At 36.4% G+C, this 24,562-nt stretch overlaps 6 protein-coding genes across 6 annotated transcripts; 5 read left to right on the top strand and 1 right to left on the bottom strand.

The window, feature by feature from the left end:
• Positions 1 to 1,363: 1,363 nt before the first annotated feature.
• LOC129884406 (constitutive photomorphogenesis protein 10-like) lies at positions 1,364 to 8,474 on the top strand. The gene is made up of 3 exons (XM_055958710.1): positions 1,364 to 1,510; positions 7,430 to 7,577; positions 8,116 to 8,474. The coding sequence occupies exons 1-3, from the start codon at positions 1,364 to 1,366 to the stop codon at positions 8,211 to 8,213; spliced, it is 393 nt and encodes a 130-aa protein (XP_055814685.1). The 3' UTR covers positions 8,214 to 8,474.
• Positions 8,475 to 9,219: 745 nt separating this feature from the next.
• LOC129885182 (extensin-2-like) lies at positions 9,220 to 10,787 on the top strand. Its single transcript, XM_055959379.1, has one exon. The coding sequence runs from the start codon at positions 9,301 to 9,303 to the stop codon at positions 10,474 to 10,476; it is 1,176 nt and encodes a 391-aa protein (XP_055815354.1). The 5' UTR covers positions 9,220 to 9,300; the 3' UTR covers positions 10,477 to 10,787.
• Positions 10,788 to 12,675: 1,888 nt separating this feature from the next.
• On the top strand, positions 12,676 to 13,926 carry LOC129885181 (extensin-2-like). Its single transcript, XM_055959378.1, has one exon. The coding sequence runs from the start codon at positions 12,734 to 12,736 to the stop codon at positions 13,850 to 13,852; it is 1,119 nt and encodes a 372-aa protein (XP_055815353.1). The 5' UTR covers positions 12,676 to 12,733; the 3' UTR covers positions 13,853 to 13,926.
• Positions 13,927 to 15,616: 1,690 nt separating this feature from the next.
• On the top strand, positions 15,617 to 17,164 carry LOC129884405 (extensin-2-like). Its single transcript, XM_055958709.1, has one exon. It carries the CDS (start codon positions 15,617 to 15,619, stop codon positions 17,162 to 17,164), a length of 1,548 nt encoding a protein of 515 aa, XP_055814684.1.
• A 2,180-nt stretch (positions 17,165 to 19,344) lies between these two features.
• On the top strand, positions 19,345 to 20,606 carry LOC129885180 (extensin-2-like). The gene has a single exon (XM_055959377.1). The coding sequence runs from the start codon at positions 19,345 to 19,347 to the stop codon at positions 20,530 to 20,532; it is 1,188 nt and encodes a 395-aa protein (XP_055815352.1). The 3' UTR covers positions 20,533 to 20,606.
• A 1,091-nt stretch (positions 20,607 to 21,697) lies between these two features.
• On the bottom strand, positions 21,698 to 24,062 carry LOC129887832 (fatty alcohol:caffeoyl-CoA acyltransferase-like). Its single transcript, XM_055963063.1, has 3 exons — positions 22,981 to 24,062; positions 22,553 to 22,824; positions 21,698 to 22,179 (listed from the first exon to the last, which is right to left on the bottom strand). The coding sequence occupies exons 1-3, from the start codon at positions 23,784 to 23,786 to the stop codon at positions 21,923 to 21,925; spliced, it is 1,335 nt and encodes a 444-aa protein (XP_055819038.1). The 5' UTR covers positions 23,787 to 24,062; the 3' UTR covers positions 21,698 to 21,922.
• Between the last annotated feature and the right edge of the window lie 500 nt (positions 24,063 to 24,562).

The following is a 24,562-nucleotide window of genomic DNA, read 5'->3' as shown; positions in this document are numbered from 1 at the left end:
CTAGTTTAGCATAAAGGCATTCAAAATTTGCCATTTTTGCCAACGAAACCGCCGACTTCACCTCCGTCCTCGCTATCTTATAAAGTTCCCTATTCGTCTACTTCTCCACCTCATCCTTGCTTTCTATCAACTTCGCATACGCCATTTTGCTTCCACCTTTCCTTGCACTTCTTCATTCCACCACCAGCCCCATCGATGCCGACCACGGCTACCTGTCGAGACTCCCAACACTTCCATTGCTATAACCCTAATACAACTAGTCGTCCTATCCCACATACTGTTCGCATCCCCAGTACTATCCCAGGCCCCCATATCCTTCAATTTCTCTCCCATCTCCAGGGCACTAGCCGTGGTCAAACTTCCTCATCTGATCCTAGGTCGGTCAAAAACCAAAATCAAAAGCAAGTTATAAACCAGTACTTAGGCACAAACAAATTTTCACTCACGAAATTCTTTTTAGCAGAATGTATTAGTGCATCTATACTATAAATATAACATCCTCTAATGATTGAATATCATCACCAACCATAATTACCCCATATTAACCATTAGTGCTTATCAGTAACCAATAGAACAATACCTATCCACTAATCTAAAAACCAATATTGCACCGTTCACAACCCATTCCTTATTCCATTTCATTGAATATTAATATACTAAGTTACATTTTTACACCAGAAAGATCATATGTCAATGATACCTGAAGTAGCGTATTCTTCTTGTCGGCACCGAGTAGGTTAGTTTCTCTGTTTGCTTTTCCTCTCGCCAGGTAGAGAAAGTAAACAAATTATTTTGTACCCTAATTATTGTATATGACTAATTATGGAATAAGTGGTATAGATTATTATATAAATTATAAATTTAGTCCACTAACTGAATTAATTATTTAAAATCACCCATCAACTAATTAACCGTAGTTATCGAAAATTCCAAATTTCCATTTAAAATATACGGAATGAGTCTTTTATAAAATAAAAAAAAACTTTAGTACTCAAAATGACCTAATGGGTCGTTACACTGTAATCCCACATGTGAGGTCTAGGACGGGTAGAGTATACGCAAACGTTAACCCTATCTCGTGGAGGTAGAGAGGTTATTTCTGGAAGATCCAAGGATTTAAAATTATATAAACTTAAAAAGAAATTTTACACTTTCAATGCAATTTAATTGGCTACGGCAAATTATTTCTTTTTATTTTTCATGTTACCATATTGATCTTGATAGAAGTGTAGCCTCGTGCAATATGTTAAACTAATTTAAGGGTGTAAAAAATTTCTCAATGCACAAAACTTGAACTTGGTTTAAATGAGTTGTCGTATTTTAAATTTGATTGTATCCTTCTGCTTGATTTTCCGATAATTAGATGGATAAATTTATTGCTTTCAATTTATTGAAGAGTCCCTGTTGCTTCTCTAAAGTCTTACTGTTTCTTATAGGAACACCTTATGAGGGTGGAATATTTTTTCTTGACATAACCTTTCCTTCTGATTATCCATTTAAACCTCCAAAGGTATGTTGAAGGTTACACACGAAATCTGCAAGAATGCAAGATAGTCAAAACGCGTTTTGAATGCGTAGTCAACAAAACGTATTTTGAATGCATAGTCAAAAAAGGAACTAAATGTGTTTTGAATGCGTAGTCAAGAATGGAGGTCAATACGCGGATTTTACGCGTTTCTAGTTTCCTATAAATAGAAGACCTCTTGCCCTCATTTATCCCATCTCAGAAAGAGAGATTAAGAATACAAAGAGAGTTATACACCAAAATAAATATTTTAGTCTTGAGTATCTTCTTTAGTATTTGTTCCTTTTACAAGAGAGAAGTGTTAATTATTGTTTTCTCCTTGTATTTAAGAGCTGTGTACTCCATATTTTTATAGTGAGATCCTTCTACCCCGTGGTTTTTCCCTTCTATCAGTTAGAGGGGTTTCCATGTAAATTTCTTGTGTCTAATTTATTTTCATTATTTTCATCATATCAAACTTTAGTTGTGGTGCTTCCTCCCCCCAACAGTGGTATCAGAGCCTTCGGTTTTTCTGTCTATTTTATGCGAAGGTACTATTCGTGAATAGTAACTTTTCGTGAATAGTAAAATTCGGTGAATAGTACTATTCACGTGAATAGTAAATTTCAGTGACGGTATAATTTGTCACGATTGTTCGCAAAAATATTCAGAAATGATCTAGAAGGGTGTGAAGCAAATAACAATGTCGAGTACAACAAAGTTTGACGTTGAAAAATTCAATGAGACTAATTTTTCATTATGGAAAATGAAAATAAAAGTGATATTGAAAAAAGACAATTGCTTATCCGCAATTGAAGGCAGGCCCGCAGACTTTGCTGATGACAGCAAGTGGAATGACATAGACAGCAACGCAGTTGTTGATCTACACTTGGCACTAGCTGATCAAGTATTGTCTAGTGTGGCGGAAAAGTGGACGATAAAGGAAATATGGGATACACTTACGGGGTTGTATGAGGCCAAGTCTTTACATAATAAAATCTTCTTAAAAAGAAGATTGTATACTCTTCGAATGGCAGAGTCCATGTCAGTTACTGAACACATCAATACTTTGAATACTCTGTTTTCTCAACTTACAACAATGGGTTGTAAAATAGAGGGGACTAAACGTGCGGAGCTTCTACTTCAAAGTCTGCCTGACTCGTATGATCAACTCATCATCAACCTGACGAACAATACAGACAGTCTAGTTTTCGATGAAATTGCAGCCGCTGTCTTGGAAGAAGAAAATCAGCGCAAAAATAAGGAAGACAGACAAGCAAGTTCGCAGCAAGCTGAAGCCTTGATGATGGTGAGAGGAAGACCAAAGGAACGTGGCCCTAGTGGGAGTCACAATCATGGCAGATCTCAATCAAGAAGTAAGAAGAATATCAAGTGCTACAACTGTGGCAATAAAGGGCACTTCAAGAAAGATTATCGGTTCAAGAAGAAGAGTGAACACCCTGAGCCATCAAATGCTCAAGGGAATGTTGCATGTACCTCGGATGATGACGATATTTTATGTAGTGAGGCAATATCAAATAATGAAGGCAGAAAACATTTCACTGATGTCTGGATCATGGACACAGGAGCAACATAGCACATGACGTCCCGGAGAAAATAGTTCCATCAATATAATCCTATCTCAAGAGGGTCTGTGTTCATTGGAAACGATCATGCTTTGGATGTTATTGGTATTGGGTCCATCAAAATAAAGATGTATGATGGCACGGTACGCACCATCTAGGAGGTACGACATGTAAAAGACTTGAAGAAGAATCTATTGTCCTTAGGACAACTAGATGATAATGGATGTTCATATAAGACTCATGGTGGAGTCATGAGAATATCCAAAGGAGCGTTTGTAGTGATGAAAGCGGAAAAACTTGCGGCAAACCTATATGTGCTTAAATGTGAAACACACCAAGAAGGAGAAGCATCAACCGCGTCAGCAAGTTCATTTGAAGAATCAACGATGATGTGTCATCGTAAACTTGGCCATATGTCGGAACGAGGTTTGAAGATTCTTGCTGAACAAAAGCTTCTTCCAGGGCTCAAAAAGGTTTCACTAACCTTTTGTGAGCATTATGTTACCAGTAAGCAAAATAGATTGAAGTTTAGCAGTTCCTCTGCTAAAAGCAAGAAAATACTAGATCTGGTCCACTCTGATGTCTGGCAAGCACCGGTGGAATCTCTAGGAGGAGCGAAATATTTCGTGTCATTCATCGACAATTACTCCAGGAGAAGTTGGGTGTATCCAATCAAGAGAAAGGCAAATGTTTTTCTAGTTTTCAAAGAGTTCAAAGCGCGGGTGGAACTTGAATCTGAGAAAAAGATCAAGTGTTTGAGGACAGATAATAGAGGAGAATACACTGGTGATGAATTTAATAACTTCTGTAAACAAGAAGGTATTAAACGACAGTTCACGGTGGTATATACTCCACAACAAAATAGAGTAGCAGAGCGGATGAACAGAACCTTGTTGGAATGGACAAGAGCTATGTTGGCAACTGCAGGGTTGGAAAAACCATTCTGGGCAGAAGTAGTCAAAACCGCTTGTTATGTGATTAATCGGTCACCATCAACCGCAATTGATCTGAAAACACCAATGGAGATGTGGACAGGAAAACCAGCTGATTATTCTCGCTTACATATATTCGGAAGTCCTTCTTATGTTATGTACAACACCCAAGAAAAATCGAAGTTGGATCCAAAATCCAGGAAATGCATTTTCTTAGGGTATGCTGATGGAGTCAAGGGGTATTGCTTGTGGGATCCCATAGCCCGCAACGTGGTAATCAGCAGAGATGTTGTATTTGTTGAAAACAAGATACAAGCAAAAGAAAATAGCACTTTAAAAGAAAAATCAGAGACTACTACAATTGAAGTTGAAGAAATAGAAGAAGTTCCCGTTTCTTTTGAAGCAACACCAGAGCACGAAGAACAAGAGCAATCTGAGATCAAAACTCCACAAGTTCGACGGTCAACGAGAGAAGAGAACCAGCTTGGCACTCAGATTATTCTATGGAGAGTAATATTGCATATTGTCTACTAATAGAAAATGGAGAGCCTTCAACTTTTCACGAGGCTATGAAAGGCCAAGAATCATCTCTATGGGTGGCAGCAATGCAAGAAGAAATTGAAGCTCTTCATAAAAATAAAATATGGGATCTTGTTCAATTACCACAAGGAAGGAAGGCCATTGGAAACAAATGGGTGTACAAGATCAAACGCAATGGTAATGATCAAGTGGAGAAGTATCGTGCAAGATTGGTGGTGAAAGGATTCGCTCAGAAAGAAGGTATAGACTTCAATGAGATATTTTCTCCGGTGGTTCGACTTACAACAATTCGAGTGGTCTTGGCGATGTGTGCTACATTTGACTTGTACTTGGAGCAGTTAGATGTCAAAACTGCATTTCTTCATGGAGAGCTTGAAGAAGAAATTTATATGCTCCAACCAGAAGGTTTTGAAGAACAAGGAAAAGAGAACTTGGTTTGCAGGCTGAACAAATCTCTATACGGTCCCAAACAGGCGCCGAGATGTTGGTATAAGAGATTTGATTCCTTCATTATAAGCCTTGGATACAACAGACATAGTTCAGATCCTTGTGCTTATTACAAGAGATTTGGTGATGAAGATTTTGTTATTTTGCTGTTGTATGTTGACGACATGTTGGTAGCAGGCCCCAACAAAGATCGTCTCACAAATTTAAAGGCACAGTTGGCTAGGGAGTTTGAAATGAAGGACTTAGGACCAGCAAATAAGATTCTAGGTATACAAATTCACTGAGACAGAAATAATAGGAAGATTTGGCTTTCTCAAAAGAACTACTTGAAGAAAATCTTGAGACGCCTCAAGATGCAAGATTGTAAGTCAATTTCTACCCCACTTCCTATTAATTTCAAGTTATCCTCAAGTATGAGTCCTAGCAATGAAGTAGAGAGGATGGAGATGTCTCGAGTACCGTATGCATCAGTAGTGGGAAGTTTAATATTTGACATGGTATGTACAAGACCTGACATTGCACAAGCAGTGGGAGTGGTTAGTCGGTATATGGCTAATCCTGGAAGAGAGCATTGGAATACTGTTAAGAGGATCCTGAGATACATCAAGGGTACCTCAGATGTTACAATATGTTATGGAGGATCAGACTTTACTGTTAAAGGTTATATTGATTCAGATTATGCAGGTGATCTTGATAAAAGTAAGTCCACCACAGGTTATGTGTTTACTCTTGTTGGAGGAGCTGTAAGCTGGGTTTCAAAACTGCAATCTATCGTGGCTACATCTACGATGGAAGCAGAATATGTAGCAACTACACAAGCTAGCAAAGAGGCAATATGGATACAGATGTTATTGGAGGAGCTCGGGCACAAACAAGAGAAGGTTGCTCTATTTTGTGACAGTCAAAACGCTTTACATCTTGCAAAGAATCCGGCATTTCATTCAAGAACAAAGCACATACGAGTTCAGTATCACTTTGTCCGTGTGAAGGTGGAAGAAGGCAGTGTGGATATTCAGAAAATTTACACCAATGACAACCTGACAGATATGTTTACGAAGCAGATCAACAGTAACAAGTTTATATGGTGTCGATCTTTTATTGGCCTAGCAGAAACGTAACATTACAGTAATTGGGTAGAAAGGATGGTGTGAAGACTTAATTGATTCTCAATTAAATCTTCAAGTGGGAGAATGCAAGAATGCAAGATAGTCAAAACGTGTTTTGAACGCGTAGTCAACAAAATGCGTTTTGAACGCGTAGTCAAAAAAGGAACAAAACGCGTTTTGAATGCGTAGTCAAGAATGGAGGTTCAATACGCGGATTTTACGCGTTTCTAGTTTCCTATAAATAGAATACCTCTGCCCTCATTTATCCCATCCCAGAAAGAGAGAGTAAGAATACAAAGAGAGTTATACACCAAGATAAATATTTTAGTCTTGAGTGTCCTCTTTAGTATTTGTTCCTTTTACAAGAGAGAAGTGTTAATTGTTGTTTTCTCTTTGTATTTGAGAGTTGTGTACTCCTCTCGTGTCTAATTTATTTTCATTATTTTCATCATATCAAACTTTAGTTATGGTGCTTCCTCCCCCAAACAAAATCTACTATGCATCTAGTGTTGTATTTTTCCCGATCCAGGCATCTGCTTTTGTATTTTATCTGAACAGCAAACTTCCTATATTCTCCATCAGTTATACCATTTCTTCTGATATAAATTTTAAAATTAGGCTGAAGGGCAAAGATCCTTGTTCACCGTCTTCTGATAAAATGTTTGTGAAGTTCTTTCTGCTGAATAGAACTAAGATAAGAAATGGTAATTGTTATGAACTAGTTTCTTCCCTAACTTATTAAAACTGTCACTTGTGCTCTTTTATTTTTAGGTCATTCGTAAATGCATGGTCATTGTGGGAACTTGTCATTCTTGAAGTTTATGAGTTCTAGATTCTAGCCTTTTTGAGTTACTGAATTCTAAATTAATAATTTGTGCAACTATAGGGTTTGGATCAAAGTTACTGGGTTCTGTGGAACTCTTACATTCTACTCTAAGTTCGTTTTCCATTACTAATGGGAAAAATCAAGCACATCATTCCCAAATCTCTTATTTCTTACACCTTTTTGTTGATTAAAAGAAGAAGAATACTTTGCTCCTTCCTGAACTTTGTTTTGGTGTACAGTAAATGAGTAAACAATTCCGTAAGATCTGGTATCTGTGTAGTTACTTTCACCTTTATACAGTACCATGCAAACTAAGAAAATAAAAGCATGGCTTCCTTTTGTTTGAAATATTTCCACCACCAAATTCAGCCGATAAACAAGAATCATCTTCACAGACTGAGTAATAGTTCATGTTTGTCGGCTGAATTTGGTGGTGGAATTAATTTCTTCTTCCCTTTTCTTTTCGTTCTGACCTCAGGCTTTTGCAGGTTGTATTCAAAACTCGCATATATCATTGTAATGTAGATCCTTCCGGCAATGTTAGCTTGGACATCCTAACAGAGAACTGGAGTCCAGCGTTAACAATCTCAAAGGTGCTACTTGCTCTGAGATCAATGTTCACTCATCCTGAAACCTGTAATTACATCTTCTATCTACCGTCCTATGTCCTCTCTCTAAAGGAGTGAAACAAACTGTAAATATACGGCACTTGGGCCTAACTCAACCCAAAAGCTAGTTCCGGGGTGAAGATTTTTCCCAACTCCGTATAAAGCAACCACTCTACAACCTCCTTCATGCCCATGCCCAACTGAAGCATGGGTCGGGAGTCCAAAAGGGAATGGACCTGACTTTAATACCATTTAAGGATATGACACTTGGGCCTGATTCAATCCCAAAAACTAGCTCAGGAGGGGAGGACTGGGCAATTCCGTATAAGCAAACCACCAGTTCATTTACGATAAATATTAATTTTATAAAGAGAGGAAAACATATAAACATAAGAAGAGTCTTCATATATTGCTTGGTGAAGACATTTATAAATTCATGTTGGATACCGTCCTCCTATTTGGTTTGCATGGGTTAACAGTAAAACGAATAGTTGAAAATAATAAATGGAGTACAGAATGTACAGAAACTACCTTTCTTCTGTATCTTATAGTTCCGCTTCTTGCAGATAAGCCGGTTGTTCCTGGTATTGCACACTTATACTTGGGAGATAAAGCCAAACATGATGAAATAGCTGCACAGTGGACACTGAGATTTGCAAGGTGAAAGAAGAACGTGATGTGGAACTTTTTTAACAAGTTCAGGTCAGCCACTGCTTAGTTTGAAGTTTAACAAACAAAGAAGAACTGTTGTAAACGATATTTAAACTTACAACCTGTATATAATTCATATAAATAAATTCGACTTCTGTTAGCTACTTTTCAAAATTTCACATTTAGACCAGTTGCTTTATTTGTTTGTTGAATTGTTCTTTTCTTCATTTACAAGTCCTTGAGGCTGAACCAATAAAAGCAGAATGAAACTGGAGGACAGGTTTTACCCTAAAATTCGATTAATCTTGCATCATGTGAAGTTTTTTTTTTCTTTTTCGGATCTCTTATTGAAAGCAAGTAGAACTAATCCGAGTCATTACAAAGAGGCAATGTTGCTTGGACTCTTTGGAAATGCCGACAGGAGCATGTCAGTAGTGCATTTTTTAAGGATACGACATGAGTGCGATAACATTTTTGGAGAGTTCAAGCAACGTAGCAAAGAGGAACTAAACGCAATGTTTGACTCCAACTTAAGTTACTATGAACTTGATTATAAACACCGGGGTAGGGGGTGCGTCAAAAAGCATGACGTTATGCCCGTTAGTTGTAGTTGCATCACAGTTCCTCCCAAAGCTTGCTAAGGGTATCCGGCACAACATTGTATGGCGAAGTTCCGGTAGGCCCATTGCTTCCAGGTTGAACCTGCAATCAAATCCTTACATTGTATGTTGTGTATTTCCTGTTTTTTTCTTGAACTCCATGTTTAATATTTAATGTTATGGTGTAGATAGAGGAAGAAAGAGAATTTCCCACCCTTTTTTCTGGTTATATTTTAAGAAAAAGTCAACCTTATACTTTGGTAGTAGGATGCCATAACTTAGGGGTATCATGCCTTTTTATTGCACAAGGCATTATGCAAAGACAAGTCTTAGTACTGACAGGTCTTTATTTGGACTTTGCTATCATCTTAGTGGCTAACCATGAAGCAAATACAAAAATATTAAGAAGGATGTCACAATTGCAGTATAAAACCCAGAGATCCTTTCTCAACTATGCAACACAAGTCTTAGTTCTATCCTTTTTTTCCTCCAAAACTCAAAATGAGAAGCTCTTGGAATTTGGGGCAATGGCCTCTACTTGCATTTGCTTTGGCAATTTGTTTTGTAGCTAGCACTGTTGTTGCTGATTACTCTTATGGCTATACTTCTCCCTCACCTTCTTACAACTCTAAGAAGTACTACAAATCACCATCGCCATCCAATTATCATGTACCCAGTCCATACTACAAGAAACCGGAGAAACATGCTGAACATTCTCCATCACACTATTACAAGTCACCGGTGCCTTCCAAGCATGACTACTACAAATCACCTTCTCCTTCAAAGCACTACTACAAATCGCCAGTAGCAGTGAAGTATTACAAATCACTGGCCCCATCAAAGCACTATTACTACAAATCACCATCCCCTGCAAAGTACTACAAATCTCCATCACCTGCAAAATACTACAAGTCGCCTGCTCCATCAAAGCACTATTACTACAAGTCACCATCCCCTGCAAAGTACTACAAGTCTCCATCGCCTGCAAAATACTACAAGTCGCCTGCTCCATCAAAGCACTATTACTACAAATCACCATCCCCTGCAAAGTACTACAAATCTCCATCGCCTACAAAATACTACAAGTCACCTGCTCCATCAAAGAACTATTACTACAAGTCACCATCCCCATCAAAATATTACAAATCACCCACTCCTTCTAAATACTATAAATCGCCGCCACCACCAAAATATTACAAGTCACCCGTTTACTACAAGTCTCCTCCACCACCACCAACTTATTATGAGAAATCGCCTTCTTACTACAAGTCCCCTCCCCCTCCACCATACTACAAAGAATCTACGCCTTCTTATAAATCCCCTCCTCCACCATACTACAAAGAATCTACCCCTTCTTATAAATCACCTCCACCTCCCCCATACTACAAAGAATCTACCCCTTCTTATAAATCCCCTCCCCCATACTACAAAGAATCTACGCCTTCCTATATATCTCCTCCCCCTCCACCATACTACAAAGAATCTACCCCTTCCTATAAATCCCCTCCACCTCCATCATACTACAAAGAATCTACGCCTTCCTATAAATCCCCACCACCTCCACCATACTACAAAGAATCTACACCTTCGTATAAATCTCCTCCACCTCCACCAAAATACTACGAGAAATCACCTGCAGCCTATGCTTCACCTCCACCCCCACCACCATACTATTAATAGTTACTAATTCTATCATTTCCACCATTTCCATGAATTCTAACTTCTACTTCCAGTATCTCTATTTCCTCAGCCAAAATTTTATGTATGCTTCAAGAAGGTTTTGCTTGTTTTGTGTGTTCCTTTCTTTTAATAATTTGTAATATGCATTGTTTGAGATCCTCAAGATCTCCCTCAGTTTGGTTCATTTGTATCAAGATTCTTTTTGGTGTAATCTCTTGAGAGTTCCACTTTATGTAATACTATTTTCTTCTTTATCAAATACTGTTTGCTCTTATTGGTTGAGTTCTTTCAATGTTCAATAAGCATTCACCTTCTGGACATCAATGCTAAACTCTTATATGAAGAGAAACTACTTCTGAGTTCTGAGTATAGTCTGGTAACTGTACTCATTAACTTTTGAGAAAGTAAAATTATATAAAAATAAACAGAATAAGAAAGAAAAAAAAGGCATTTGAAAGGCAACATAGAGAAGCCAAGGTTTATCGACATTTTTCTCTACAAAGGCTATTCTATTCACTATTGATCTTTTTTTTGTGTGAAGATGAAACCAAGTTTCAGATTTGTCAGAAAATTATTCTCTGTCTTGTAGGTTAAATTAAAATCATATGTGCAACTCCAACACTATGGCTTCCATTAAGTTACTAATAAATTATCAAACAATTCACAACACCATGATTCATCAGAAAAAGAGTAATCTTCTTATATAGTTATTCTTAAAGGAAAATACAGATATACTTAAATAGGAAAACAGATTTTGCTACAAGCCCGAATTCTTCACTATATCAATAGGAGAACTGGAACACGATTATAACTTTAAGATCCTAATTGTAATACTCAAACTACTGAATTACAATGGAAATATTAAAATAACAAGTAACTAAAGATAGAGACAAGAATGGAGATGAGAAGCTTAGACTTTAGAATTGGGATGAGAGTTACAGAAATGACTTTGTTCATAATTTACAATAACCTTTGATTGTGATGCCCTTTTCTATTTAACAACCATCAACGATACCCTTAACCTGGGTCCCAAATTATCCTTTGTGAAGGCCTGGCCCTATGCTTTTACTTGGCCCAATATCTATTGTGTGATATCCTTGTTGGTATTAATATTGGGCTGGAACTATCACTATTGGGCTGGGGCTGACTCATAACAGATTTGACGAGGAAAATATAGAGTCTTGAAGCTTGGGAAAAAAATTAAAACATCAAGATTTTTCAAATAGTTCTGTGAAACCTCACTGTCGTTAGCGTTCTTAACGAAGAATATGTGACATTTGACTCTAATTTTCTTAGTTGCAATTTTCTCAACCTTTGTTTTGTGATAAATAAAGCACGGCTTTGAGGAGTGAAGGTTTTGATAAAAGATTTTTTTGGGGTTCATAAGACTAATTACATAAGATTGCAAATGAACTATTGGGATGAGCTCGTGCGTTGGCCTTGGGGGCATCTCAGGTGTACATGTGGATACTTGAGCAGGGCCAGAGCTAGTAAGGGTCCGGAGGTTCATTTGATTCGTTTGTTTTCTTCTTCCTAACTCCATGTAGCACCACTATCCAATGAAGAAAATCGGGAGTTCAGAAAGGATCTGATCGTAGATAGAGACTTCAACCTGTGCGGGGGTAGGGGCGGATGTTTTTATATTTTGAACCCCTTAATGAAAATTCTGATTCTTCCATTGTACTTGAGGTGTGAGTCTCACGAGACAATTACCTCTATGTCTGTCCCAAAGTACCTCATCTCTAGACGAGTCTCAAGTTTGCCTTTCATACGTGGTCCTCGCCCCTCGGATGAATATATTATATAATGTGTAATCTGGTATGTTTATCTACTGCTCAATAGTAAAGCCAACTTATAGATTCTTGTTCTGGAAAAAGAAGAAAGAACTGCCCCATTCCCCTTTTCAAATTGTCATTCTTTTACTTTGCCATTGGGATGGCAGTTGTGGCATTCCTCTTCTTCTCTTCTTTTTTTTTTCTTTTAAAAAAAAATTCTTTTCATTTTTCATTTTTTGTTCCTAAATTATTTGTTCATCATGAGAATTCTTTTTCTTAAAGAAAGAAGTCATGGATAAATGCTTCCCACTAAGTACTAACCTAGTCTTTATTTTGACTTTGCTATCATCTTAGTGGCTAACCATGAAGCCATTACATTTATTTTCATGTAGGATGTCACTTTGCTACTATAAAAACCGGAGATCCCTACTCAACTATACAACACAAGTTTTAGTTTCATCCTTCTCTTCACAATAAAAATGAGAAGCTTTGGTTATTTGCTTGTTGCTACTTTAGCAATTTGCTTTGTAGCCAGCACTGTTGTTGCTGATTACTCTTATGGCTATACTTCTCCCTCACCTTCTTACAACTCTAAGAAGTACTACAAATCACCATCGCCATCCAATTATCATGTACCCAGTCCATACTACAAGAAATCGGAGAAACATGCTGAACATTCTCCATCACACTATTACAAGTCACCGGTGCCTTCCAAGCACGACTATTACAAGTCCCCTACTCCTTCAAAGCATTACTACAAATCACCAGTAGCAGTGAAGTATTACAAATCACCAGCTCCTTCAAAGAAGTACTACAAGTCGCCAGGTCCTTCAAAGAAGTACTACAAGGCCCCTGCACCTTCAAAGAAGTACTACAAGTCACCCGCCCCTTCAAAGAACTATTACAAGTCGCCTGCCCCTTCAAAGCATTACTATAAGTCACCATCACCTACAAAGTACTACAAATCTCCATCACCAGCAAAATACTACAAGTCGCCTGCTCCATCGACGCACTATTACTATAAGTCACCATCTCCAACAAAATATTACAAATCACCCACTCTTAAATACTATAAATCACCACCACCACCAAAATACTATAAGTCACCAGTTTATTACAAGTCTCCACCACCACCGCCAGCTTATTATGAGAAATCTCCTTCTTCCTACACGTCCCCTCCTCCTCCCCCATACTACAAAGAATCTACTCCTTCCTACAAATCCCCTCCCCCTCCACCATACTACAAAGAATCTACCCCTTCCTATAAATCCCCTCCCCCATACTACAAAGAATCTACGCCTTCCTACAAATCCCCTCCCCCTCCACCATACTACAAAGAATCAACCCCTTCCTATAAATCCCCTCCCCCTCCACCATACTACAAAGAATCTACGCCTTCCTATAAATCTCCTCCACCTCCACCAAAGTACTATGAACAATCGCCTACAATCTATAACTCACCACCTCCACCACCACCAACCTATTACAAGCAAACTCCAACCTATGCCTCACCTCCACCACCTCAAAAGTACGAGCAATCTATCATCTATGCTTCACCTCCACCCCCACCAGCATCCCCCCCACCGACGTACTACTAAACATTCAATAACTCTATCATTTCCATGACTTTTACATCCTATTTTGATTCCATTTCCTCTTCCAAATTTAATGTATGCTTGTCGAAATGATCGACTATGCTTATTGTATGTTCGATATTGTTTTGTTCTAATTATTTTGTACTATGTATTACTTGAGAATTAAGTATGTTTTCCTCATTGTATCAAGATTAATAGTTTGTTACTTATCTTCTCTTCTTTCGTGTAATATTGTATCCAAATTGTTAATTGAATTGAGGTGGCATCGTCTCTACAGAATTTCTTCCATATATTAGTTTGTAACCAAATTACTATTTTTTTTAGAAATTCACAAATAATATAAAATAAAAATAAATACATTAGATCGTAAAATTTTAAAATAAAGTAAAACATGAAAAAGGTAGCATAAGTTCTAAAATTTTAATATAACTATGATGTGTACAATCAACTTTATATATTATCCTGATATACAAATTAACCACAATGTCTTTAACAATCCAAAGATAAGAAGGAAAAAAAAATCTTGGAAACAAAATGTCATGTGTACCTCTAGAGAAATAAATGAATCAAGAATAATTTTCTTAATATTATTATTTGAAACTCTCTTTAATTAAACGAGTGTATCTGGATCAACTTGTGTGTACCACAACTATTTCACCAAGCAATTCAAGTACCAAGTAACTTTATTCCATCAAAGCTTAGACAAATGGGGAAAAAATCATTTAGAGTTTGAAGACAACTTTTTCCATAATTGAATTTCTTGCTTGAGTTTTAGATAATAAGAAAATTGCTTAAGTAAAGTAGTCGCCTCTTTTTTTGATACATCGCTCTGCAAGAAGAAGAAAAAAAGATCTTAGCCTTATAGGAATAGTTACACTTACATAATACAACTCACAACATTGTGTGCTTCCAACAAATTAATTAATAGATAACAAATATATCACAATATATGCTATGCTTCTTCAATAAAAGCGTAATCACTAGATACGATTATTTCTAAGTTGTTACTCCCTAGCACTTCTAGTTTTCATTTTGACCTATAGGTCAAAGGTTCGGGTCACAATATCAGTTCCATCAAATTATACTCACAATCATAACTTTCTTAGAGTAGACTACAAGATATACAAGGGCCTCTAATTTTTAGTTTCAATGTTTTCAACTTCAACAAAGATGGATTTTGAAGATATAAAGATTACTAAAGATTTTTTTTGTTTGATTTACAAGGCCAATTAAACTCTATTACAAAAATAATGGGACAAGCCCCAACCTTGCGCGCTAAACGCATTCTTGAAGTGTTGATTTTGCGAGACAAGAGCCCCACACGTCTGCCTCGAACTGTTTTACTAGCAATGCCTCATCCAAGGTGAGTGCCTAACGAGTCTTACGGTGTGTTTGGTATGAAGGAAAATGTTTTTCATAGAAAATAATTCACATTAATAAGTTATTTAAGGTATAATCTAGTGTGTGTATATCTTTCTTTCTGCCTTCTTGTTTTTTAACTTCATGTTCAATGTATAAGTCAACTTATATATTCTTTCTAAATTAGCCCACTTGCAAATTGTTTTTCAATCACCAAAAAGAAATGCTTCCCACTAATTAAACTAAACTAATATTTATTTAGACTTTGCTATGATCTTAGTGGCTAACCATGAAGTCATTACATTAACTTCAAGAAGGATGTTACTTTGCTACTATAAAAACCAAAGATCCCAACTCAACTATGCAACACAAGTCTTAGTTCTATCCTTTTTTTCTCCAAAAATCAAAATGAGAAGCTTTGGAAATTGTGGGCAATGGCCTCTACTTGCATTTGCTTTGGTATTTTGCTTTGTAGCTAGCACTGTTGTTGCTGATTACTCTTATGGCTATAGTTCTCATTCACCATCTTACAACTCTAAGAAAGACTACAAATCACCATCTCCATACTACAAGAAACCAGAAAAACATGTTGAACAGTCTCCATCGCATTACTACTACAAGTCACATGCTCCTTCAAAACACTACTACAAGGTACCTATTGTAGCGAAGTATTATAAGTCACATGCTCCTTCTAAGCACTACTACAAGTCACCTGTTGTAGGAAAATATTACAAGTCACATGCTCCTTTAAAACACTATTATAAGACACCTATTGTAGCAAAGTATTACAAGTCACCTTCTCCTTCGAAACACTACTACAAGGCACCGGTGGCAGTGAAGTACTACAAGTCACCTGCTCCTTCAAAGAAGTACTACAAGTCGTCAGCTCCTTCAAAGTACTACTACAAGTCACCATCACCTGCAAAGTACTACAAATCGCCTGCAAAGTACTACAAGTCGCCTACTCCATCAACGCACTATTACTACAAGTCACCATCCCCATCAAAATATTACAAATCACCTACTCCTTCTAAATACTATAAATCACCACCACCACCAAAATATTACAAGTCACAAGTTTACTACAAGTCTCCTCCACCACCACCAACTTATTATGAAAAATCACCTTCTTACTACAACTCCCCTCCACCTCCACCATACTACAAAGAATCTACCCCTTCTTACAAGTCCCCTTCCCCTCCTCCATACTACAAAGAATCTACGCCTTCCTATAAATCCCCTCCACCTCCACCATACTACAAAGAATCTACACCTTCCTATAAATCTCCTCCCCCTCCACCATACTACGAAGATTCTACGCCTTCCTATAAATCTCCTCCACCTCCACCATACTACAAAGAATCTACCCCTTCTTATAAATCCCCTCCACCTCCACCATACTACAAAGAATCTACCCCTTCTTACAAGTCCCCTTCCCCTCCTCCATACTACAAAGAATCTACGCCTTCCTATAAATCCCCTCCACCTCCACCATACTACAAAGAATCTACACCTTCCTATAAATCTCCTCCCCCTCCACCATACTACGAAGATTCTACGCCTTCCTATAAATCTCCTCCACCTCCACCATACTACAAAGAATCTACCCCTTCTTATAAATCCCCTCCACCTCCACCATACTACAAAGAATCTACGCCTTCCTATAAATCCCCTCCCCCTCCACCATACTACAAAGAATCTACACCTTCCTATAAATCTCCTCCCCCTCCACCATACTACGAAGATTCTACGCCTTCCTATAAATCTCCTCCACCTCCACCAAAGTACTATGAGAAATCACCTACAACCTATAACTCACCACCTCCACCATCACCAACCTATTACAAGCAAACTCCCACCTATGCCTCACCTCCACCACCTCAGAAGTACGAGCAATCTGTCACCTATGCTTCACCTCCACCCCCACCAGCATCTCCCCCACCGACATACTACTAAATATTCAATAACTCTATCGTTTCCATGACTTTTACATCCTATTTTGATTCAATTTTATCTTCCAAAACTTAACGAATGTTTGTCGAAATGATCGACTTTTTTTATTCTGTGTTCGATATTGTTTTGTTCTTATGATTTGTATTATGTATTACTTGAGAATTAAGTAAGTTTTCCTCATTGTATCAAGATTAATAATTTGCTACTTAACTTGTCTTCTTTGTGTAATCTGAATTGTTAGTTGAAATAAAGTGGTATTGTCTTTAGAGACTTTCTTCCCTATAATAGTTTGTATCCTATCTACTAAAAAAATTGGTAAAATCTACTAAAATGATTTATAAATTAACAAAATCCAATATTACGGTATACGATTCAACTACAGCGCCTAAAACACATTAAGATTGTAAAATTTTAAAATAAAGTAAAACGTGAAAAAGTTAGCATAAGTAGAAATGCTAATATACGACTATGAAAAGGAAATAAAATGTCATATGTTCCTCTTGAGAAATAAATGAATTAAAGACACATTTTCTTAATATCATTATTTGAATCTCTCTCTTTAATTAAACGAGTTGTGTCTGAACCGCAACTATTCCATCATGTACTTGCTATCTAGCTCCCACCAATATATATAAGTACCAGGTAACTTTACTCCATCAAGTCTTAGACAGATGAAAAAAAAATCATCCAGCATTTGGAGACAACACTTTAATTTCCACAATTAAATTTCTTGATGCTTCAGATGCAACTAAGTTTTAGATAAAATAAATATTAATTAAAAAGGATATTTAGCCTTATAGGAATAGTTACACTTACATAATACAATCCCAACATTGTGTGCTTCCAAAAAGTTAATAGATTAACAATACCTCACAATATCATTTCTTCAATAAAAGAGGAATCATTAGATATGATTATTTCCAATTTGTTATTCCCTAACACTTCTAGTTTCCATATTCCCAAGGAAACAAGGATAATATAGTCAGGTAAATACTTATCCGCATTGGAATCTTACTCAATTAAGTATGATCAAATGATGTTATTGTATATTCATACACAATCGACATTCATTGATCTGATGTAAATACTCGATACAAATAAGTGTAAAAAAATAAGAATTAGAAGAAAAAATTATGGAGATCTTGAAAAAGTTAAAATATCAAAAAAAAAAAATCTTATGAAATTTTTCATCAAATTAAACTCACAATGATCATAACGTTCTTAGAGTAGAGTATAAGGTATAACAAGGACCTCTAATTTTTAGTTTCAATTTTCTCAACTTCAATAATGATGACTTTTGAAGATATAGAGACTACTAAAGAATTGTTTTCGATTTACAAGGCTAATTACACTCAATTGCACAAGAATAATGAAACAAGCCCCGTGTATTGAGTGTTGAACGCATAATAAAGTGTTGATTTCACGAGACTAGTGTTGGGTTTAATTGATAGGTTGAATGGGAAATTGAGGGAAAAAGAAGTGGAGAGGAAATGATATGTTCTCTCTTATTTTATTAAATAAGCTTTGGTCTCACATAGGTGGTGGAAATGAAAAGTCTCCTATTTAAAAATAGAAGCACTCCTTCATGTTGCTAAAGGGTCAAGAAGAGGGTCTCCCCTCGTGCCGTCGTCGTCGTCGCTCGCTCGGCTCGGCTTCGGATTTGGTCATTTGATATGATTGATTGATAATCTTTTTGGACCAAATTTTCTTTAAATTTTTAATTAATTAATATTATTTATTTAATTAGAAAAAATCCTGACCCGCGACCCGTTTCTTCCCGGATTAACAACTAGAGCCCCATACAATGCAACGTCCAAGCTGGTGAGTTCCTAATGAGTTAATTTCGCCTTAATTACGTGATTTAATTATGATCAACATACCATAATTATTTTTACAAGTCAACTTATATATTCTTGCTATGGAATTACAAATCGTCATTACTATATTTCTAAATTAACACACTTGCACATTATTTTTTCTATCACCAGAAACAAAAAATGCTTGCCACTAATTTAATTAAACAAGTCTTTATTTGGACTTTGCTATGATCTTAGTGGCTAACCATGAAGCCATTAAATTAATTTCAAGAAGGATGTTACTTTGCTACTATAAAAACCAAAGATCCTAACTCAACTATGCAACACAAGTCTTAGTTCTATCCTTTTTTTCCTCCAAAAATCAAAATGAGAAGCTTTGGGAATTTGGGGCAATGGCCTCTACTTGCATTTGCTTTGGCAATTTGCTTTATAGCTAGAAGTGTTATTGCTGATTACTCTTATGAATATACTTCTCATTTACCATCTTACAACGCTAAGAAAGATTACAAATCACCATCTCCATACTACAAGAAACCAGAAAAACATATTGAACATTCTCCATCGCATTACTATTATAAGTCACATGCTCCTTCTAAGCACTACTACAAGTCACCTATTGTAGGGAAATATTACAAGTCACATGCTCCTTTAAAACACTATTATAAGACACCTATTGTAGCAAAGTATTACAAGTCACATGCTCCTTCAAAGAAGTACCACAAGGCACCGGTGGTAGTGAAGTACTACAAGTCACCAGCTCCTTCAAAGAAGTACTATAAGGTACCTGCCCCTTCAAAGAACTACTACAAGTCGCCATCTCCTTCAAAGTACTACTACAAGTCACCATCACCTGCAAAGTACTATAAATTGCCATCGCCTGCAAATTACTACAAGTCGCCTACTCCATCGACGCACTATTACTACAAGTCACCTACTCCTTCTAAATACTATAAGTCACCGTCACCACCAAAATATTACAAGTCACCAGTTTACTACAAGTCTCCTCCACCACCACCAACTTACTACGAGAAATCACCTTCTTACTACAAGTCCCCTCCCCCTCCACCGTACTACAAAGAATCTACCCCTTCTTATAAATCTCCTCCCCCTCCAACATACTACAAAGAATCTATGCCTTCCTATAAATCACCTCCACCTCCCCCGTACTATAAAGAATCTACCCCTTCCTATAAATCCCCTCCCCCTCCCCCATACTACAAAGAATCTACACCTTCCTATAAATCACCTCCACCTCCACCATACTACAAAGAATCTACCCCTTTCTATAAATCACCTCCACCTCCACCATACTACAAAAAATCTACCCCTTCCTATAAATCACCTCCACCTCCACCATACTACAAAGAATCTACAACTTCCTATAAATCCCCTCCACCTCCACCATACTACAAAGAAACTACAACTTCCTATAAATCCCCTCCACCTCCACCAGAATACAACGAACAATCACCTACAACTTACAACTCACCACCTCCACCGAAATCCTATGAACAACCACCGTCATACTCACCTCCACCACCAGCAGCCTACTAGAAAGATATATTGATCAAACCATTCACTTCAACCATTTATTTCTCTTAAATCATTTCCTTCCTCCTAATTGGAGCAATTCCATTTCAACTGCTAAATTTTTATGTGTGTTTCCCCAAAGGGCTGATTTTTCTTGTTGTGTGATCTTTTGTACTAATAATTTATAATATGTATTTTTTATATATAATATTTATGTAAGATGTTGAGATCTTCAACATTTTGGCTCATTGTATCAACCTCCTTTTGATCTAATCAGCTGAATTCATTCCTTATAAATAAATGATGATAATTACATTCTTAAAAACATATATGACATATATGATTCTAGGCAATGGACCAATAAAAGAGTTCAATTAGAACTAATTAATGTTTTTTTATATTTTAATTTCCAAACCATAGTAAGACATTTTTCTACTATGCATTATATTGAAACAACAACAACATACCCAGTGAATTCCACAAGTGGGGTCTCGGGAGGATAGAATATACGCAGATCTTACCACTACTTCGTGGAGGTAGAGAGACTGTTTCCGAAAGACAGAGATGTAAACACATTATATTGAAAGATGGCAAATATTAGGGAAAGACATGAAAGAATATAGTTTGTTTAGTTAATATATACTCAATCAAATAAAAAACATGATTCGTTTTTAAATGTCTATATAGCTTATAAGATAATGTTAATAGTTCCTATAATGGTTACCTCGTTTTTCAAAATTAAAATTGATAGTTCGTAAATGTGAATTCTTGCATCAATCTTGAACTTTTTCACATAGAGTCCTCCGATTTCATCTTCCAAGATAATTGTCGATTTATATCATAATGACGTTCAAAATGTCTTTTACTATCATATATCAGTCGATATATTGAGTCATACTTGTGTACAATCTAAAATTTAACATTGACAATAGATGTTATAATATCATTTCTACCAGGTTGTGAAATCATGTATAACCATAAAAATTTACTTGTTACTACCTTATAACTAACATGAATATTTAAATATTTTTTACGTCGTTAATGCATAAAACATAAACTCTCTTCTTTTTCTTAGCTTGTACACATATAAACTTAATTAATCCCTTTTAAAATTAAGAAGCAACAAGAAATTAAGGTTTGTAACTTTGTTTCATAGCAACAAACAAAATTAAAATCATCTTAATCCTCATAATTTTTTCATTTCTTTTATTTGATGATCATTCTTCATTTCTCTTACTATCTTACATTCATAAAATAGAATCACATAATTAACTCCCCCACCCACTGTTCAGACAGATGTTTGTGTTGATCTTGAATTTATAAATTAATGTCAGCTTTTGTCTTTTCATACGAGGTCTTGCACTCCCCCCCCCCCCCCCCCACAACCCCCTAAAAAAATCTCAAATTACTAAAATCAAGAAAGACCAATATGTTCCAATTTCTCCATCTCTTTTTTGAAATCAACCATTGCTGCTTCTTGTAAATACACCAAAACTTTGAATCCATCTTTTTTCCCTTCATGAGCAGAAGAATAAGGCAAGAAAAAACAAGGCTCAATACTCCCAACTAAGTGCCTAGAAAGTGGGAAAACAGTCACTGGACCACCCCATCCAAAATCAACAGTTGCATGTCCCAAATGTCTCCAATCAGTGAAACCACTCACCTTGTTACCTACAGACAGATTCAGAATTTAGTTAACGAATTTAACTGAATACAGTATTTTTCGTCAACCGATCTAAATATCAGTGACGGTTAGTGAGTGCATTCAACTAAATTCAGTATTTTTGGCAACCAACATTACTACCTAAGATTGGATGCTCAATCGAAATAACTAATTTGTATGTTATTACTAGTTTCCAATAAAAATATATATATATATATAGCATTGTAAGGGATAAGAAATGTATATTTCAAATAATTGAAGGTTAAATTATAAGGACCAAAATGCAATTTTATCAATATTGGAGGGATTAAATTTTCAAATTCTCCTTTTAACAAATATCAAAATTTCAAAAGTACGATGAGTTCAATGCTAAAAAATTACCTGCCGTGATCCCTTCACGGTAATGAAGCTCTTGGAAATCTATGAACGATCTTACGTACTCATCGGTCGTGTTGAATTTACTGTTCTTGATTGAATCTGCAGTTTTTGACAATGGTTGATTTACAAGTTCTTTTGCAAGGAATTGAACATACATTGGAACACATCCATTTCCCCAATAGCCAAAGGGCAATTTTGGTTTTGTTATTCTTCTTATATTTGTTGCATATGCAAATTTCACTTTTTCTTCACTTGGAATTATACTAGCCTTCACCCTGTATTCACAACGGTCATATATTAGTCAGATCTTTCTATAATAATCACTTTGTATATAACATTACTTTACTATAGCATGTAAGTTTTCTTTGAATTCAATATGACATATTATGTTATATTTTTATGTACTTTTGTATATATATATATATACATACCTTGCTCTCCATATAAAAGCTCCCAATGCTTCAAAAGTAGTATAATTTGAACCGGATTGTTCATGTAAAAAACCCTTAAGCCGGTCCAACCACTCATCCTTCACCTTAAAACACTCTCGAACCGCCGGTTTACTCGATTCCATGTAAGGCAAAGAGTTTTTATCCAAACTAAGGAACTCATGAAATGGGAACTCGACTCGGGGCGGGTTCCTAGGTTCGAGCAAACTCGATCGGTCCCAGACTGGTTCGAACTTGACTCGATCTGCCCCACGAGCCAGCTCTGCCATCGCATTGAAAAAAAGGGTCGCACCAAGTCCGTCACACAAAGAGTGATGGATCGCGGCTCCAAGAACCCACCCGCCACACTTGAACTGAGTCACTTGGAGAATAAAGGGTCGGGTCAAAACATCCTCCCCTCTCGGGTCAGGTACCAACTTTTCAACGAAATTCACATCCGGGTGATCATCAAGGTAGTTAATTTCACTCAAGGTACAATCCACCACGGCATGTGTCACCTGGACCCCACTGCCAGCCTGGTAGTGGAGCTCCAAGCGATCATCATCTTCACGACGAACAAGGCTACCGGTGTAGTGATAGTAGTGGACGAGGGCAGATGAGAGAGAGGACGTGACAACATGAAATGGGTCGGGTTGGTTTTTCGGGTCGTTAACGTAGACCCGAAGGTACCGAAATGTGACATGGAGGTTTATATCAGTGTCTAGGTGGGACAGAGAAAAGATGTGGTCGTGGGTGAAAGGGGGCGTTGACGGGTGAATTACGGTTGTTTCCTCGATTTTTACGTCCATTTTCGCGGTAGTTGACGGTGTTGGACGGAGGAAAATATGGTGGTTGCCTTATAATACCCTTCTTGTTTATAGAGTTTGAAAAATTGGTAGGTAGCAAAAAAGTTGAATGAAGCACGTTGTTGATGCATGCCTTTTTTATTTTTTTGGTGGGAAAGGGGTGGTTAGTGGCTTTTTTCTATATAAAAAAAAATTATATTTTGACTAATATTGTCTTCAACTTCTAAATATATAAATCAAAAAAGCAAATCTTCAACTCAAATTACGAAAAAATTATATTTTTACATGTTTCCACTAATTTACACTAAGGAAAGACATCAAAAATAATACATGAAAATTAAACTAACAATTTTTTTTATACTAAACAAATAAAAAGAGACAAGAGAAGAGAGGGCAGAGATTTTCTCATATATTTTTTCAATTGTTTTAAATGTGTACAATATTGTGTCAGATGTCTCTATTTATAGAATAGAATTGAGGAACACAAAGAGTTATCATGAATATGACATTAATCCATTTGAGATCATGGATGAGAGGTGAGAGTAAAAAACATAATGAATATAATTATTAGTGGGAGTTACATATATTTACAAAATGGAGAGTTAGTGAAAATAAAATTTATGTAATGTACTTCACATTAATACAAATATTTATATATATATAAAAAATATAATATAGATATGTATTGTTTTTTTCTTTTTGTGAAGGCCAAACATAAATATTTATATATATATATAAAAGAATATAATGTAGATATGTATTATTTTTTTTCTTTTTGT

The sequence above is a fragment of the Solanum dulcamara genome, chromosome 4 (assembly GCF_947179165.1).
Source record: "Solanum dulcamara chromosome 4, daSolDulc1.2, whole genome shotgun sequence".
Lineage (NCBI taxonomy): Eukaryota > Viridiplantae > Streptophyta > Magnoliopsida > Solanales > Solanaceae > Solanum > Solanum dulcamara.
Note: the sequence above shows the minus strand (reverse complement) of the source record. Positions and strands in the feature narration are given on the sequence as shown.